Source organism: Netta rufina (assembly GCF_964035555.1).
Source record: "Netta rufina genome assembly, chromosome: 19".
NCBI lineage: Eukaryota > Metazoa > Chordata > Aves > Anseriformes > Anatidae > Netta > Netta rufina.
Genome location: NC_140143.1, coordinates 9,124,024 through 9,142,389, shown reverse-complemented (window position 1 = coordinate 9,142,389; position 18,366 = coordinate 9,124,024). Strand labels below are relative to the sequence as shown.

Sequence of the window (18,366 nt, the reverse complement as noted above, 5' to 3'; positions counted from 1 at the left end):
GGAACCTTTCCGATCCCCCCTGAATTTGCTCCCTTTTCCTGCTCGCTGCCTGCTGTGATGTTTCTCTTTCTAGGCAGCGTGTAGCTGCACTGGACGTTGGCGTTGAGCACAGCTTTCCCTTTTTGACCTTGCTTTTCAGTTCGAGTCCCCCTTACTCTTGCTGCATTTCAGTTTGCCTTTTATTTACCTGACTGCTTTCTTTGTGTTCAAAAGAAAGAGTAAATGCTGTTATGGGTGCTTTGCTATGCCACAAACAGCCAGCAGCGAGCAACCTCAGTGTCCCTTGCTCGCCCCGCGTTGCGCTCCTGCTTGCACCACTCCCTCGGTGCAGTGGCACACCCGATGCCAGCTACGCTGCCTGCCCTCTTCTCCTCTGGGAGCCTTTGGGAGATGTTTAGTCCTGTGCTGATGTTACCTGGGCTGCTTCCAAGAACAACACGGAACCGCTTCCTCTAGTCCTAAAACTGACACAAAGAATGAAAACTACAGCAGGATTATTTTTAGTGCTCTAAAACTGCAGCTAAAGCAGCAGTGCTGGACTCTGCGTGGCCAGAATTTGCTGTTTCCAGTTGTCCTTGGTAGGTAGGGGTGTGTGTGTGATAGATGACAGTTTGGAGAGCAGCTCTCTGCCATTCCTTGACACCCCGATACAGTTCTGGGTTGGATCATCGCTGCAAACGGGTTTGAAGTCTGAGGCTGGTTTCCAGTGAACGCTTATCACAAAACCACTCCGTTAAGGAACAGGAAGAAAAGTGCCAGTCAGAGCTGAGATGCGCTTGCAGAGCTGGCTGTGGATGCGTGCGGCTCCTGAGCTGCTGCAGTTTGAGACCGAGGTGGATTTTGCAGGGCTGGTAAGAGCTGGTGGCTGCCACAGCAGGAAAGGCTGCAGCTCCTGCCTCAGCTGGGTGTGCTGGGCTGTGTGGCACGCTGGGGGGGGCCGGAGGAGGAAGCTTCCTGCCTGCTTTGTGTTCGGTAGGTCTGTGCTCTGCAAACAGCGTGGTACACCTGAGCACTTCTATTGTGCAGGATATCCTATGTGCTATGCAGCGTCGGGGTGTTTGTATTAGAGCACAAAATGAAAACGGGAGCTTTTCTTGACCAGTGCCGTGGTATCTGCTGTAGCCACCCGTCTGCATTTCCTTTTTGATTCACTTGCAGTGATCTGGTACCCCCAGTACCTCTCAGCAGTCTCAGTGATTTGAAAGGAAGGTAAATGCTTGTGTTCTTGCCCCAGAAAAGCAAGCATGTACCCCACTTTCTTGATGATAAGCAACTCAAATCAGTGTTGTCCAAACAGTACTCCCTTGGGTTACTGCCCCTTTGCTAAACAATGAAGCAGCAGTGCTTTGGACAGCACGTGCTTCCTTCAAGCCCAATTGCCTCCTCTGTATATTCTCACAATTCAGCACTAAAAACTCCAGGGCTTGCTCTTGTAAAAGAGTTGATGCTGGAGTCGTGTCTCCTCCTGAACTGATGCACAACCAAGTGCTTACGGCTGGGGAATTCTGCGTCGAAATAGCCACAGAGGCAGGATTTATAACCAAAACTGGTAATCAGCAGCTGAGGAAATCAGACCACTCTTGTTTAGAATTGCAGGTATTCTACTACTTTGTTGTTACTACTGTTAGCAAAGTCCATCCTCTGTCATTTAAAGTCTACCATGACCATCTGTGTTGTGCTGTCTGATCAGTCTCCCTTTGTATCGTTTCCAGCCTCTGCTGATTAGAATCTTGTTTTCCAGAAATGACTTTGTATTGTGCTTTGATAAAGTATTTATCTGACACAGTCAGGACTGGTTTGTTTACCTGATGCTATCTAGGTGCTCCAATTCCAGCCAGCAGTCTAAAGTTCACAGGAGGGAAGATGATTTCAGGGAAATGGAGAATCAGACCGGTGATGATCAGCAAGAGGCATTCACAATAATGTGCTCAGCCAGCCACTAGGAACAAGCCTGAAAAGAAAATAGGAAAGCACTGAGCAGTTTGTTTTTCTGTCTCTTCAGGATGAGATGACCTCAAGTTTGGGCCTTAGCACAAAGAAAGCCCTCACAATCCTGAGAGACCAGTTGTCAGCACTGCTGGAGGGGCATCAGAAGGAACGGAAGAAAGTAACTTCGTGGAAGGTGAGGCGCCAAACAGCACAAGGTTGGGTGCTCCCTCTCCCCTCCTCAAAGCAAAGCTGAGGATTAAGTGGAAGTTGGCTGCGTTCCCTCCCTGCCTGCTGCCGCAGAGTTTCCGGGTGTAGAAATGCTGAAGTCCTTGGGACCAGAGCAAGGAATTACCTAAGGGTATATTTCTCTCAGTGCTTTTCTCCTGATGGCTGGAGCTCTACAGGAGCTTAGCTTCAGCTGCGAAGGATCCAAGGGCTTCAAGAGCCACTGGTGGCAGCGTGCACAGGTTGAGAGAAAGGGCTGTGGAACCCAACAGTCTCCCCTTGTCCCCTGAGATATCTGGCACCTACTGAATACAAAGTGCTAGTGTTTATTCACACTCCTTAAATGTTAAAAGTGTTTCTTTCTGAGTTAGTGACAACGAGGCAGCCTGGCACAGAAGCCTTTTCATTCTTCCAAGCAAGAGTAAAGATGAACGTGTTCACCCAGACTCCCCGAGCAACCTTTAGTGCTGTAGCATCCCCATAACTGCTCTGGGGTGCTCTCTATCATTCTAAGGGGGTTTACAAAGTTGTGTTCACCCTGCAGTATCTGTTAACTGCTGCCTTGATCCATATTCTGCTTTTTGAAATGCCTGGCTCTGTATTCCACGAATGCTGACAGTTCTGCTGCTCTCCTTTTGTAGGAGGTGTGGAGGAGCAGTTTTCTGTACCATGGTAACCGTTGCTCCTGTTTCCACTGGCCTGGTGCATCTCTGATGCTTCTGGCAGTGCTGTTGCTGCTGTGCTGCTATGGGAGCCAGCCACAAGGGAGGTAAGCAGAAACATCATTTGCTGGTTGACTGAAGCAAAGGGTAGTTTTATATCCTCCCGGCACTGTGTATGGCTGCCCTATCAGCCTCGTCCCTCGTTCTGTCTAAACGTTAGCATACTCATACTGGTAATTCTGTACCTATCAGTCTCTTTCACAAAACTTCAGCCAAGTTAATTCTGCTTCTGATAGACCCAGAGATTGTTCTGTGGAGAGAATGGGATTTTCATTCTACAGGGTTCCTAGATCTTGAAAAATCCTAAGACATTACAATTGCTCAGAAGGATTTTGAAACCAGAGAAGTCAGTGTCTCCTAAGAGAAGTTACTGTGCTGTCACATGAGCCATAGCACGCTCGACTATTTGTAAAGGTATTTTTGAATCGAGACAGCTCTATTCAAACTTTTCTAGTGGTGTTATCCTAAAGAAGCGTGATCATAGCTTCTCTGCTTTTCTTTTTAAGCCATAATTCTGTGGGATGTAGGAATAAACAATTGAACAAGTGTGCATTTATCTCTGTGGGTGGCTGGCAGTGTGTTCTATTCATTTACTCAAACCTCATCTGCTTTCTCCTTTCTTCTGTTTTGCTGTGCAAAGCCAAGGTGCCGAGATAGTTAATGCACTGGCACTCTTCTTCCTTCTCCTCTTGGATCTCTTCATGATTGGGCGTCAAGAGAGGCTGAAGTGCAGAGAGGTGGAGAGGAGACTTCAGACGATCATTGATAAGATAAATGGTGAGTTCTTGTTCATCTGTCATTTGATTTTGTGTTCCCTGCACGTAGGATTTTTCTCCAAACCTGATCACATACGTTATTAATTGAGCTTACTAGCCTTGCCCTGCGTTACACAGGCTGTGAGAATTGTCCTACTCATGCCTGTCCTGTGGAATAGCTATTTTGAGCTGTCGTGGCCATGTGCTTCCAATCTGTGTGTTACCAGGTAGGCGTCTGTTATGTCTGTGCTTTGGAGTAATTCAAATCCCGAAAATCTTACAAAAATATATGCCTTGCAGCAGATGATGAGAGAAGAATACGTGGGGTTGTACCACAACATAGAACAGAAGGAAATAAATTGCTGTGCATGAGCATCTTCTCAACAGGGGCTTTTGAACTTGAGGAGGCAGTTCATTTCAGTGTGGCAGCTTTAAGGACAGCCTTTAGCTTTTCCATTGTGCAAGTATGTATCAAGGTTATGACTGTTTGGTTCTTTGTACAGGGTGGTGGTGGTGGGGAAAGCCATTGAGGAGAAACCGAAATGGTAAAAGATCAGGGAATGGACTGATCTTAGCCACTATAGGATGTGAATCGATGTATGATTGGCCCTTCCAGAAGTTCTACCACTTATTTCCTTCATGCTGTGTGCTTTCAGATACGCTTGTCAAAGAGGTGAAATGGCCAGACTCCATGTACCCGGACCTCCACATGCCTTATGCCCCATCCTGGTCCCTCCACTGGGCCTACAGGGATGGGCACCTTGTCAACCTGCCTGTGAGCCTGCTGGTAGAAGGAGACGTCATTGCTTTGAGGCCAGGCCAGGAGTCGTTTGCTTCTCTGAGAGGAATTAAGGTAACTTGCTCGTCTTGGTTCCCTGGCCTGTGACATGTTTCCCAGGGTTTTCTTGCTAATACTCTAAGTCTTAGTGATTGATACTTCCAGCCTTGAAAATGCTTTAAAACTCCAGTTTAGTCAAAGAAAGCGCTTTGTTAGACAGACTGAATCTTCCCTAGAACACCCAAACTCAATGGACAGGAGATGCTAATGTGATACCAAAGTACCGTATTTCCATCTCTTCCAGGTCAAGGGGGAAGTGTAATGTGCTGCTGACAATAAATGAAATAAATCTATCCAGTAGGATATGACATACAAAACCCCTACTTCATCCTGTTTTTTATGTGGAGAAATAAAAATTTGTCTCTTTTAGCCTTCCCCTTACTACTGATTTATTATAAAAGAAGGTAATACAAAAAACCTGTAGTAGAAGTACATTAAGAAATCAATTACAAGATCTATGCAAAGATTTAGCTGCTTGAAGAAGCTCAGAAAAAAAGTAAAGCTTGAGATTTACCTTTGTTGTTTATTGTAGCTTTCACTCCAAATGCTAATATTCCTGAAGTAGCCAGGTGCGCCTTCTCACTGCTTAAGGCTCACAAGCATTTAATTTTGTTTCAAGTTTGAAACAGAAGTTCAACTAATTAATTTTTGAGGGCTGAAAGAACTATGACAAATGCGTTGTGTCACTTGCAGTGGGAAGGATCCTGCTTAACTAAAAGTCCAGTGCCTCGAAGCAGGCTTCCACTGAGGCCCCAGCCGTGCAGCCTTTGGGCTCTCTGACTTATTTTCTAGGATGATGAGCACATAGTTCTGGAGCCAGGAGATCTCTTTCCGCCTTTCTCACCTCCACCCTCGCCACGGGGAGAAGTGAAGAAGGGACCTCAGAATCCTCAGCTGTATCGTCTCTTCCGTGTCTTGAAGACCCCAATAATTGATAATGTCAGGTGAGTCTGACAGCTTGTCTAGGTCCTTGCTGCTGTCTCATGTCAGGAAAGTAAGAGATTTTACCAGTCCAGTATAGGAATTTCCAAATATGTTGTGCTGTCTCTTTTACATCACCTGGGAATTCTAGAACTATAAGACTCTTACTGTCTGTCTTCAGTTGTCCTCCTTAGCTGATATTTAAAAACATATATATTCAAAGTATTTCTGTTCAGCTCATTACTTTTCAGCTAAATGTGAACAATGCAGGAAGGTCAGAGATTTCATGCTTTTGATGGCTAGAAATGTGCGTGACACCAGATGAAACGGTTTTAAATCTTAGAGATTGAGACTGAGGATAGAGATTAATTGATAACTCTCTGGGCAGTGGCATCTTCTGTAAATCAAAGGCCAGGGCCCCGAGGCAATTATAAAATCAATGTGTCCATGTTAGCATGAAAGCAAACCACATTTTTGGAAAACAAGAAAAAGATGTTTGCTTTCCTAAAGCTCTTGAATCTTGGTTTCTCTTCTAAAGGTCCCCTTCATAGCATCGGTTGAACACAATTTTGTATCTGAGGAAGGTGCAGGGTTAGGACCTTGGCTGCTGAAATCTCAAGCTTTCTTTTCTATTTTTTCAGGTGGTGTCTGGAAATGGCATTGTCACGTCCTGTGACAGCCCTGGATAATGAGAGGTTCACTGTACAGTCAGTGATGCTGAAATACGCTGTCCCGATTGTACTGGTAGGTCTCATTTCAAGCTTTTGGTGTTGAAAATAGCCGTGTTTTGTCAGTAAAGGTGAAGAATTTGCAGCCATCAACAGGAAATTGTGTCCAGGTTCTATCTCATGCAGCTAACTAGCTGACTGTGTGTACGTTGGGTAGTTCAGAGGAGCAAAGATGCTATGCTGTCTAGCAGTGAGTGGATGGAAGAACTGCAGCAGCAGACCAAGTATATCTTCTGTACTTTTTCCTAGTGCTGAGAATCTTACAAAGGAGAGAAAACTCCTTCCCTGTAAGTAGTGGTAATTTGCTGACAGCGTCATCTCTGAATTGCAGGCTGGCTTCCTGATTACCAATGCTGTGCGCTTCATTTTCAAAGCTCCTGGAATTGCTTCCTGGCAGTACACTCTTCTTCAGCTACAGGTAAAGGAGTGTGTTGAGCTCCGCTACACCTTTCCTCCTCAGAGCACCACTGTGACTAATTCATCTGCAACTTGCTTCATCCCATGCCAGCATCCTGTGCACACTGGATCCAAAAGCTCTGAGTGGAGCAAGACAATAACTCTACCTCGGCCATTCTTCCTAGACTGCTCTTTGTTTGCTCTCTCTCTTGCCATGTATGTATATGTCTGTGATACATTTTGCTTTTAAACTTTAAGAGCTTATGCGAAATTCAGCAGGAAAACCAGCTGCAAGTTAGTGTGATTTATTCATGTCCTGCTTCATTACAAACCATTAAGTGTGCGTGTGTCTTCCCTTCTGTGCTTCTCCCTGCGTTGCACTCCTTCCAGTGCAAGCTCTCCTCATACTTCCTGCTACTGCCTGTTACCTGTCCTCTCACAGAGGTGGAAAAGAACTTGTGTGACAGATCTGACTTCTTGTTGTCTCTGTGCTCGATCATGTATGAGGATGTTTTCTTTTTTTCAGGTGAATGGTGTCCTACCCATCCTTCCAATGCTCTTTCCTGTCCTGTGGATTCTTGCTACAGCCTTTGGAGAAGCCAGAGTCTTAGCCCAGATGAGCAAGGCCTCATCCACCTCACTGGTAGGTATCTCTCCACATCAAGCTACATCAGAGAAAAGGGCAGGAGATGAGAAGGGCTCTGTGAGGCGATCACAGTGAATTCAGCAGATGTATTCACATAATCATAAAACGTTGTTGGATCTTTGGGTATCCCAGCAATGTCCTCTTCCTGCAGCACCGTATGGCTTCATGAACAGGTTTCAATTTTTCAGCCTGTCTACAGATACGCCAAAGGTGATAGGAAGCTCCCGAGAATCTGTCACTCTCATCAAGACATGGTTTCTGTCAGCTAAATACAATCTGCTGGAGGAGTCAACATGAAGATAAATGCCACGTGATGGCCACAACTAGGGAACATTTAGCTATGGAGAAGGAATGGGATACACAAGATCCTTCGCAATCCACTGTTATAACCTGTGGGCTGAGGAGCCTTCTCTTGAGGCTCTGGGGCTTGGCTTGCAGGCCTGGTCTTGCCAGTGGTCAGGGAGTAAGAGGAATTTCTGGTGATTGTGCTGCGTTGGGGACTGGAATTTGGCAGTCTGATGGATGTGTGATCCTGAACTGGATGTGCTGATGGGTGTCTCCTGTTCTTTCCCAGTGGCAGTGTTGGTGGGATGCACTGTGCTGTTTGTCTTCTCTGCTGCGTTCTGTTATGCCTGTGCTGGGACAGATTTTCTCTCTCCTTCATGTCCTTCCTTGGTCTCTGTGGCCCTGGGTCTGTTTTCTGTTCATTCCCCTATGGGTTTTACGTGATTAGATTACTGTGTCCTGAGAGGGAGGACACATGCTACCTCCCCCAATGAAGTGTTTGCCCCTTTACCATCTCTTTTCAGTGTTTTCTCTTCTTCACATTTTCCACCCACTCTCTGCATCACATTTTTCCTTCCTTGGAGCCTCCTCTTTCTCCACACACCTTGCTTTTTGGCTGGGAAAAGCCAGAAATTCTCAGCTTCTCTACTTCCTCATTCTCAACATACCCATTTGCCTTGTCATTCACATTTGCACCTTCCTTGTGTTCTTTCCTATCTTCTTTTTCTTGTCCAGGCAACTCACTCTGTCCAACCAGCTCTTTCTGTGACATCTCAAACACGATCCTCCATCCTTGTTGGTGCAGAACAACCGTTGTGGTGTGTCTTGCTCATTCTCACTCTTGGCTAGGGCAGACTTCTTTTGGCCTCTCTATTTCACTCCTTCCTTCTCTCTACCTTGTTCAAAATGTAGCAGGTAAGACCCTCTTCCTCTCCAATCACTTGGCCTGTGTGACACTCTTCTCCACTTTCTGCCCCCTCCTACCACGCTGAAGCTGTTTGATTGCCATTTTTTAAGGTCATAGGCAACCTGCGTGACTGGGTAGTCAGACATCCCACATGGCACAAACCAGAGGCGTCCCCAGAGGAGCTTCTGCCTCAGGTTTCATTACTATAGCCAGACTACAGCAGCATTGCTTTTAGAAAGGGATTTGGTATTGGTTTGAAAATATTCGTACTGCCTCTCATAGGTTTTTTCAGTAATTATTTGCCTTCACTGCTAAAAATGGACATTCCATGTCAGAGTTTTTGTAGTATCTGATTTCCAGCCCTTAAAACTTTTAACATCCTTTGCCAAGTCAATAAAATTTCTATTCTATGGTAGCTGCTCACGTTCCCTTTTACCATCTCTTTGGTTAATGGAACAGTTTTAGCACCTTGAGTCACTCTAAGCATATGTTCCAACTCTATAATCTTTTGTCTTTCCTCTTAGCTTTCTCCAGTGTTTCAGGATCACTGTAGAATTATGAATCTCCAAAAAACACAAAATATTCCAGCATCAGATGTGCTTGTGCTGAACTTTGAAATAATTTGGACTTTACGTTCCCTTGTTAATGGCACAAAGGATCATGTTAGATCTTTTAGCCACTGCTTTAAATGGCCATTTTTTTTCAGCTGATAATTTACAGAGTTACTGTGTTATAAGCTAGAGTCTCATTCTGTATGCCCAACTTTCATCTTTGCTGCTAGGTGTGCAGACTTATTTTTGAACTGTTGGTATGCATTTTTTGCTTTTTTATGAAGCAGTCTGTATTGCTCTGTAACAATGATCTGTTCTCTTTGATATCAGACCCTTCCCCAATCTTTGTATAGTTTACAGTCCCTATCAGTAATTATTTTGTGTTTTATGTCAGGCTATTAATAACATAACTAGAATTTGGCCCTGCCTGAGCCAGTAACACATCCTATTGCAAATGATTCCTTAGTTTCTGTTCCATTTGGAGATACACCAGAAAGCCGAATTCTAATATACAGAATATGGGACCTGTTATTCTGGTGTCACTCTGGTTTTGCTAGAAAACCAATAAAGCCCTTTTTATCCAGTCAAAGTACCAAATGTACTACATCAGCAGCATTACTTTTATCAGTCAAATTTGTAATTCTATCAAAAAAAAATCACAAGAGCATAATGAGATTTATTACCCATATGCTTGTGGTGTTTGGCGCTGATTGTATTATTCCACTTCTGTTCTTTTAATTTGAGCCTCATATCAGCTGCTCTGTTATTCTGTCTGAAATCAGTCTGTCTGGGGTCCTGTGGTAACTTGGTTTGTTCTACTTGCCCTGATTAGGTATTGGCACCACGTTAGCTTTCTTCCATTGTGCTGGGTCTTAATCCATGCTTCAAGACATATTCAAAACCAACAGTATCAGTCAGAAAGTTGCCTAAGTGTGCTAGTTTAAAACAAATTTAGTTTCAGTAGCTAGTGTTAAAATGGAAAACATTTCATGGTTATTATATGGGATGATTATGTCACTGAATGAGGAATAGCACTGTTCAACACATCTGGTTGCCTGCGATACAATTTGCAATTTCACTGTCTATCAAGCAGTGGACTGGTGTACTTGTTCTTATTTTTATATTAACTTCTATTTCTGTTTTCCCTCCCTCTCAAGACCAGACTTCTTTTTTTTTTTTTTTTTTTTTTAATTACAGGATTGTTGCTTTTTAAATTTTAATAAAATATTGTTAAACAGTTCCTAGATATCCTTCATACTTTTCAGTTTAAATAATTTCTGATAGATTTGTCTTGTCTTTTTTTTAAAGCTATGTTAAAGTGATCCCTTCTAAAGTGCCAGACATATGCATTAGTATTTGGAGTATTGTTTTCTTTATATACAAATGGAATTGCTAAATTCACTTATGCCTATGAATCTACTTAAATTTAAACTGGTTTTCAAAATCACATCTACTTTGGAGTTCTTTTATGCTGGATGCACAGTTTTTCAGTTAGTAAATTTTGCAGTGTAATTCCAAGAACCCCATGATAGTGCTCTGCTCTAACTCATTTCTTTTCATTTCCTATCCACATCCCCTCATTCCTCTGTGTCTATTGTGTTCCAGGTACCTGCTTTTACAACCGCTCATCTAGCTCCTTTTTTTTTAACTGACTTGTATAGCTTAAAAACAGTTCAGTCAATACTGGCTCTTTCTGTCTTAAAATAACCATCCAGAAAGAGCTTCCTCTGGATCTGATTGCTATTACTTTCTCTGTAGACATTTAGATAACGACTGTGTCTTTTGTGATGTACAGCACCAAGCACTTTGTGCTTCACAAGTAGATAATGACATAGTCCATTGAAGACTTAATTGCTTTGAGGAATTATTGATCTGTCTTGGCATAGCAGTTCTGTCAGAGCAGGACTCCTGCTTTCTTCTCTCTGAAGGTGTAGTACTTAGGGAAGGATGTTCCTCATGACACATTTCTGAGCACGATTATAGTAACTGGTCTCTTCTCTTGCTGCAGCTTGCTAAGTTTTCAGAGGACACTCTCAGCAGCTACACAGAGATGGTATCTTCTCAGGTACTACTATTATGAATTGTTTTCTTCCAGCTTCACTGCAGAACTTCATGATATCCTTCCCCTTCCTGTCTGAACTCCTGCTTGTTCCTAGACCTTTTTTTGCTTGTGCGAGTTGTCCATTGTCACTCACTTGCTGCTTTAATTTGCTGTGCATGCAGGTTGCATGTCTTCCTCCTACATCCTCCCATGTAAATGCTGCTCTAGTGACCATAAATCGAGGTGACTTTGATACTGAATCCAGCTTTGCTTTTCTGAATATTGCAGATGGTTTGAAATAAACTTTTTTTCTGTCCTGAAGAAAGTGCCTCTTTCAAGTCCTCCTGTTCCAGGAGTAAAATAAACTTTTTATGGTCTGTGTCAGAAAGAAGCAACCTATTTTGCTTATACCAGAAACACCTTTGAGACAAAAGTAAAGAATAGTGAGGATGGGGGTCAGCACCAAGATCAAATGCAGAACGGGGAGCATAGGATGTTCATGCTAAAAGTCTGATCCTGTTTCAGAGGCTTCTTAATGAGCTTAAGAACGTTACTAATGCTTCCAAATCTGGAACAAATAAACATTGAAAAGACCAGTTTTCAGGGGGAGGAACTGCATCTGGCCACTCTATAAATTGCATCACCCAGATTAAGCAGGTAGGTAGAGGAAAGACACTTTGCTGTCTAATCGGGCATTAAGATTCCCATTTCCATAAGGAGGCAGATGGACTCCAGGAGTGATTAAAAATCCCTGGATATTATAAGAATCAATTTACGTCCTGTTGTTCCCAGCTACATAGGGGAGTGCACATGGATACACATGCTTTCTTTCCTGAATATTTTGTTGTCTTTCTATACCAGTCCATTTGGCCGAGCTGTTTTTCAGGTATTAAAAATGGGATTGATTTGAGCAGACCTTCCCAGTTTAAAAGATCCGCTTCTTTCCTTTTTGTACCTATGTAACAAGTTTTCTTGCAAGAAACTGGTTTAAACAAGAGTGTTTTTTTTTTCTTTGTGATAGCTCATGATTGTTTGCATTTGACCTTATGACTGTACTAACCCTGAGGATCTAAGGAACTAGATCTAAGGAGCTTTGGGGGGAAGTGCTCTTCAGTGACAGCATTCCAGAGCAACAGCTAAAAAGCAGAAAAATACCATTATAATGCAAACCTGGCTTTGCTGGCTTTAGGAGTGCCCAGAGAAAAACATGTAGCTCTGGTGTTTGAACTGAGAGGCTTGCTCTGAAATGTTTTCATGTGGAAGATGTAGGGTGCCACTGTGACATTTTAATTTTGCAAAATATCTCCTTCCTTCTGCTTATTACCTCGTTGATTACAATTCATTTGTAATGATGCAGTAGTCAGGCCACCTTGGCTTCATTTCCAACATCACTTCCTCAGTAAGTAACCTTGGGAAAGTCACTTTACCACACTGACTCTACTTACTCAATTTGCAGGGTGATGACCTTGATCTTAGGGCAGAGCATCCAATTCTTCGATCCAAGGAGACGAGGGTTAATTCAGGGAAAAATACCTAGAGGTAGCAGCTGATTCACTGCAAAAGAAATCCCTTCCAAATTCCTCCTGTGTTTTTGGATAGACAAAGGTAGTTTCAGTGAATTCTCAATTCAACAATCAGAATATTTCTTAGAATCCTTTGGAACGGGGAAGAAATGCCTTTCCCATGAGAACATCGGCGCCATATCAGTTAACTGGTTCCCACAGAGACCGATGTTTATCTTACAGTGTATCACTGTGCTGAACCTGAAAGCAGGTTATGTCGTACTCCTTTTCTTCCTTCTCTCCCCTTGTCTTCTCTGAATGAGCCTTTAACTGGCTGATGTCCTCTGCTTCCCTTGGCAGGAAATGATACGCTGCATCTGGAGCCACTTCCTCTGTGTTTTAAAAGGCAAATCCCCAACTCTGAGCTTCACTTCCAGCTTGCTCCACAGCCTGGGATCTGTCACTGTGAGTATTGTTGGGTTGTCAGAAGGAGAAGTCCTGCGTGGATGCTCTATTTGCATGGTTCATGCAGTCCTTCCCTGAGCACAGACTATTAGTAATCCATTCACCGTCAGAGACCTCTCAGGCACCTGTCTTTGTAGAAGAGCTTATAACTGTCTTCTCCAAGCAGCACATTCACAGGCTGAAACAATAGTTAGAGATACTCTGTGGCATCTAAAAGGATGTCTGTATGTTCTACAACCCTCTTCTGGTTCTGATAAGGTAACTGCTGAAACACGTAACTGCTTAAACAGGTTCAGCAGATGTTCCCTTCCCATGGTTTCCATGCCTAGTTTTGCAATATCCTTAGATAAAATTGGTATTAAACAACCTATCGATCCTATTAGAGCAGGGAAATCTCAGGTTCTGCAGTTTCTTAAGACAGAAGGATGATGAGGATGATCTGTCATCCCATGTGTTTATTCAACTTCATGGTATTTGCAACTGCCTGTGACCACCGAGACATGTTTTCACTGAGATTTTACTTTCTTGGGGGTATTGTGGGTTGTTCTAGGTGCTCTGCTGTGTAGACAAGCAGGGGATTCTCTCCTGGCCAAACCCCAGCCCAGAGACTGTTCTGTTCTTCAGTGGGAAGGTGGAACCACCACATGATAGCCATGAAGACCTGACTGATGAGCTGTCTACGCGGTCCTTCTGCCACCCTGAGATGGAAGAGGAGGTGAGGGACATGGAACCATAATGCACTATGTTGGCTCTAAGCACAGCATGACTGACATGCAGTGTAGCATTGCAGAGGGAGCTCTTTGCCAGCAGAGAACTCCTGTGGCTGTAATTCTATGCTTAAAAGATTAAGAAGCAGCAAGGATGAGATCCTCTTCTACAGGAGCTGTAAAGCAGTGACTCTTCTTTCCTCTCTCTTCCCAGTTCAGTACATTTTGCTTATGAATTGACAGTGGTTCACGTTCAGCCACAGAATCAACACCGTTCATTTTGCTGGTTTCTTGCAGCCCCATGAAAGAGACGCTTTGCTCTCTGGCTCCCTGGCAGACGCAGTCCATGTGACCAATGAGCAAGAGAGGAACAATTGGGCTAGTGACCCTCCAAAGGCTCCCGACGCCCATGCCCACCGAAAGCCAAACAGCAGAAGCAAGCATCCCTCTGGGTCCAACGTGAGTTTTAGTAAGGACACAGAGGGTGGAGAGGAGGAGCATACTCAGGTAAGACATCTAGAAGGGGCACACAATTAGTCTGTCGTGGAGCTATAAGATAGACAAGCCTGTAGAGTCTCCTCTTTTGGGAATTTAAATGGGGAATTCCCTGTAAGATTCTGTGCTCAAGCTGTATTCATTGTAACAACCACAATTTTTCTGTCCGCTGGACCAGGTTGCCGGTGATACGGAGGTGTTGGCTTGTGAGGCTGAAGATTTTGTGTGTGACTACCACCTTGAGATGCTGAGCCTGTCCCAGGACCAGCAGAACCCCTCCTGCATCCAGTTTGATGACTCCAACTGGCAGATGCACTTGAATTCCCTCAAGCCTCTGGGCCTGAACGTGCTGCTCAATCTCTGCAATGCCAGTGTGACAGAGCGTCTGTGCCGCTTCTCCGACCACCTCTGCAACATTGCCCTCCAGGAAACTCACAACGCCGTGCTGCCTGTCCATGTGCCCTGGGGCCTCTGTGAGCTTGCCAGGCTCATAGGTAAGGAGAAATTGGATGAACGGACGCAAAGAAATCAGAGCTGCCAATAGGCACTTAATCCTTAGAAAGCACAAGAGAAATATTTTCCAATTTCTTGTTGCTGAGAAGGTGGAATTACAGAGCTGATTCTGCCCCTGTTGGGTTGCCAAAAGAGTCTATTAAAGAGGCTGCTTTGGCAAGTTCAGACATTGTAGATTCTATCAAAGGAAAAAATTGTCATCAAAGATATTTCCAGCCAGCCCTGGCTAGACTTGGTGTTCTTCTGGCTCAAGTCTGACAGTCTTATCTGGAGACAAGAGCAGCTACTAAAGGATGGATGGCTGCCCTGTCTTTACCAGGATGCTTTACCAGGAGATTGGGTGTAAATGATGTGTAGTACCTCAGCTTTTTTTATGGATGGGAAAACCGAGGAATAGAAGAGGTAAAAGGTTAGAGGCAGCAATAGAATTAAAACGTGAAAGCTCTTGAACTCACTTCTATGCTTGTTCTTCAGTGTCACCGTTCCTTTCTTCAATGAACCAGAAGCATGGAAGCTCTAATTACTAGTAACATCTAGTCCTTTTGAATATTTTTCAATACAGATCTTGAACCATCTTGGTGCAGATGCACAGAGAGCACAACTTACCTATCTGTTTATGGGGTAATGTCAGAATGAGAGCAGGCAAGATGGATGGCAAAGAAGAGGAGAGGACCTTTCTTTTGATTTGGTTACAGTCTCACTTTTCTCCTCCTTGCATTCATGTTTCAGGTTTCACACCAGGTGCTAAAGATCTTTTCAAGCAGGAGAACTATTTGGCCTTGTACCGCTTGCCAAGTGATGAGATGGTTAAGGAGACGATGCTGGGGAAGCTTTCATCAATTACCAAGAGGAGACCACCGCTGAGCCACATGATTAACCTGTTCGTGAAGGACACCACTACCAGTAAGGCTGCCTCTTTCTTTGGGCATCCAAAGAGGGGTTGGGAGCTGTGCAGATGGGCATGGTGAGATCTTAAAGAACTTCAGCAAGATTTAAAAGCTTGTCTGTCAGGGCTCTTAGTCTCTTCTTAATATCTTAAATCGACTGAACCTGGCTCTCTGGAGTTGGCATATGTTCAGTATTGAATCTGAAATATGGCTACTATGTTGGCCCCAAATTTACCAAGTAAACCGGCTTCTCTTGCCTATTTCTTCTTAAATTTGTGTCTTAATTTAGGAGGAGCTTTTTTCATTTGTCCCATTTGCTGCTATCTTACCTTTGTGAGCAAGAATTTTTCTGATGCTAATTCTTTCTTAGTGTAGCTGAAAAACCTTTAATGTTGCCTCATTTCAACTCCTTATCCTCATTTGTAAACGGTTTAGTTCAGAGGCTGGAGCTCAGACGAATACAAGTGTGACCTGGATTATGCTGTCTAGAGTAAATTCTAAGAGGAATTTTGCCAGTGAGGTTATTTAACCACTGGAACACCTCTCACATGAGAGTTTTGGCCCTTGAAACTTTCTAAAATGTGTGCAACCAGAAATAATGGATTATGCAGCTATTATGTGAAATCAAATACTGTATTTGCACAGTTGGAACAGATGATCCTACCTAACCTCTCCTGATTCAGTATTTGTGAATAAATCTTTGAATCCACCCACTCCCATGACATGCTGAAGTCAAAGGGAGATACATAAATTCTACAGCTGTAGCAGAAATAGGAGGTAGCTTATCTGCATGTTTCCTTACTATTCTGTTGAAGTATGTGCCTCACCATCTGGCAGCATTCATCCCAAAACCATAGTAACCACATGGAAATGAGGGGCTCACCAGCGTCCTTGGTGCAGTAAAATGGCTTGGTACTGTCTCTGTCTACCCTTGCTGCAGCTTCATTCTTAGAAATATATATTTTTTTTGTTCTGTCTCATTGGCTCATCTCTAGAGGCTTGGTTCTTTCTAACGAGTTCCAGCAGTCATAAATGGATACTCGTCCTCCCTGTCTGTTCATTAGCTCTCTCCCTTGAGAAGAAATTCTGGCCTTTAAGTTCGTGATTTAGGGAGGGAAGAGGCTGAGCTCACTTTGCTGGCAATGACAGCTGAACGAGCTCCCTCCATGCTATGGAGCATGCTGTCACTGTCACTTACCCCTTAGAGGGACTGTTATGTGGGACACTGTTGATGCTGAAGGGGAATCCTATAGGAAACAGATTGCAGTTGCTGTCAGGCAGAAATGTAGGTATGTGCACGTGTGTGGTCATCTGCAAGTTCTTGCTCCGTGTCCAGGCCATAAATATTGCATGAATCAATGAACATGTTTTGTTTTCTCTTTCCCAACAAGGACTATCTGACTGCAGGACCAAGGTGGGAAGGATTAGGTGTTTATACAATAAAATTAACCAGAGCCCCACACAAGTACTCCTTTGTGTCCCTGAAACAGGCTCAGTCTTTCACACACAGCTCCTATTTGTCTTGGAGGTTTGTTATGCTGATAAACTTGGCGTGCGATGACTATTTATAGCAGAAAGCAGAGAGCTGCTGTGTTTTGGAAAATCCTCTGGTGTTCCTGAAGGTCCCTGCCTGATCTGTGCGAGTGGATATTCTTGGCTCTTGATTTTACCAGCTAGTGTGAGCATTTGCCGTCAGCAACAATGCCTCCAAGAGGCCTTGGGGCTCATTTTTCTTGGCAGTGATGTTTTTTTCATTAGATCAGCTTTGAAGCTGTTGGGGGCAAAGTCACAGAGCAGCTGGAGGAGGGAACCTAGACAGTGAAGTCTACGTGCGCGCAATGTTAATGTATCAGTGCAAATGAAAGGGAACAGGAAGGGTAGAGGGGAGACAGCCTGACACACTTTGTGTCCTGTGCCTGGGACCTGCATCAGACAAGTAGCATCACACACCTTCAAGAAACACTTAACACCTCAACCTACAAGAGGGAACGAACGATTTTAAGACTGCATTAAAAAGTAAAGTAGTGTAAGGAAAAAATAGGACAAGCTGTGAGATCTGTTGATTTTCAGTTCTTCCCTGATCACAACGTGAGTTGTTTTTTAGTATGCTTTGCTGAACTTTTGACCCATCCTGATTTAACTCACTTTCAGGACCCTTTGTGGAAAAGGCTGCTACCTAATGCTGCCAGTCACGCTGTTAAATTATCTTCTCTACTTGAAAAGAAGCTATTCAGGAATGGCTGTTAGCCTTTAGATTCACTTCTGGCCCAGCGCTTTCCATTTCAGGCAGACTTTGACCCCATAGACTCATCACCGGTGTTGATACTCTCATGAGAACAAGCACACAAGAATATATTTTCTTCTTCCATTGGATGCAGGAGCAAGATTTTTCCCCACCTTCTGTAGGACTGGGATTAACACAACATAAGGAAAGAATAGGAGCTGACTACCTGGGTCACATTTTATCACAGCCTTGTTTGAATTCCCAGTTGGACACAAATAGCAGCTGAACACATACGTATCATCCAGTCTTGAATAATTTCTTGACAGGGACTGAAGACTTTCAACAGAGGAATGTGCGTACCTGGAGTGGATCAAGGCAGTTGGTGGGAGCACTGTTTTGACAAATAAAGGAGCAGTTGTTATGAGAACTCTTGCCTGGGATCCTGTATGGGTGATGCTGACTCATTCCATATTCCATACCATGTTCTTCCATATTTCAGGCACTGAACAGATGTTTTCTCATGGGACAGCTGACATCATCCTTGAGGCCTGCACAGACTTTTGGGATGGTACCGATATCTACCCCCTCTCTGGCTCTGACAGGTGGGCAGCTTTGTCATTTGGTACGTT

The 18,366-nt window shown here is 43.9% G+C and overlaps 1 protein-coding gene across 5 annotated transcripts in view; it reads left to right on the top strand.

Moving 5' to 3' along the window:
* Positions 1-18,366, top strand: part of TMEM94 (transmembrane protein 94) — a 50,188-nt gene that overhangs the window by 17,427 nt on the left and 14,395 nt on the right. For 3 of the 5 annotated variants that reach the window (XM_084298433.1, XM_084298431.1, XM_084298432.1), the window contains 15 exons: positions 2,003-2,122; positions 2,796-2,923; positions 3,517-3,653; positions 4,288-4,484; positions 5,262-5,413; positions 6,032-6,134; positions 6,450-6,536; positions 7,041-7,157; positions 10,912-10,968; positions 12,807-12,911; positions 13,462-13,626; positions 13,916-14,125; positions 14,292-14,607; positions 15,356-15,529; positions 18,237-18,339. In XM_084298433.1, coding sequence (XP_084154559.1) covers positions 2,003-2,122; positions 2,796-2,923; positions 3,517-3,653; positions 4,288-4,484; positions 5,262-5,413; positions 6,032-6,134; positions 6,450-6,536; positions 7,041-7,157; positions 10,912-10,968; positions 12,807-12,911; positions 13,462-13,626; positions 13,916-14,125; positions 14,292-14,607; positions 15,356-15,529; positions 18,237-18,339 — 2,171 coding nt within the window. Of the gene's footprint in view, positions 1-2,002; positions 2,123-2,795; positions 2,924-3,516; positions 3,654-4,287; positions 4,485-5,261; positions 5,414-6,031; positions 6,135-6,449; positions 6,537-7,040; positions 7,158-10,911; positions 10,969-12,806; positions 12,912-13,461; positions 13,627-13,915; positions 14,126-14,291; positions 14,608-15,355; positions 15,530-18,236; positions 18,340-18,366 lie in introns of those variants that run through there. The other 2 variants (XM_084298435.1, XM_084298434.1) reach the window with 2 other exon arrangements.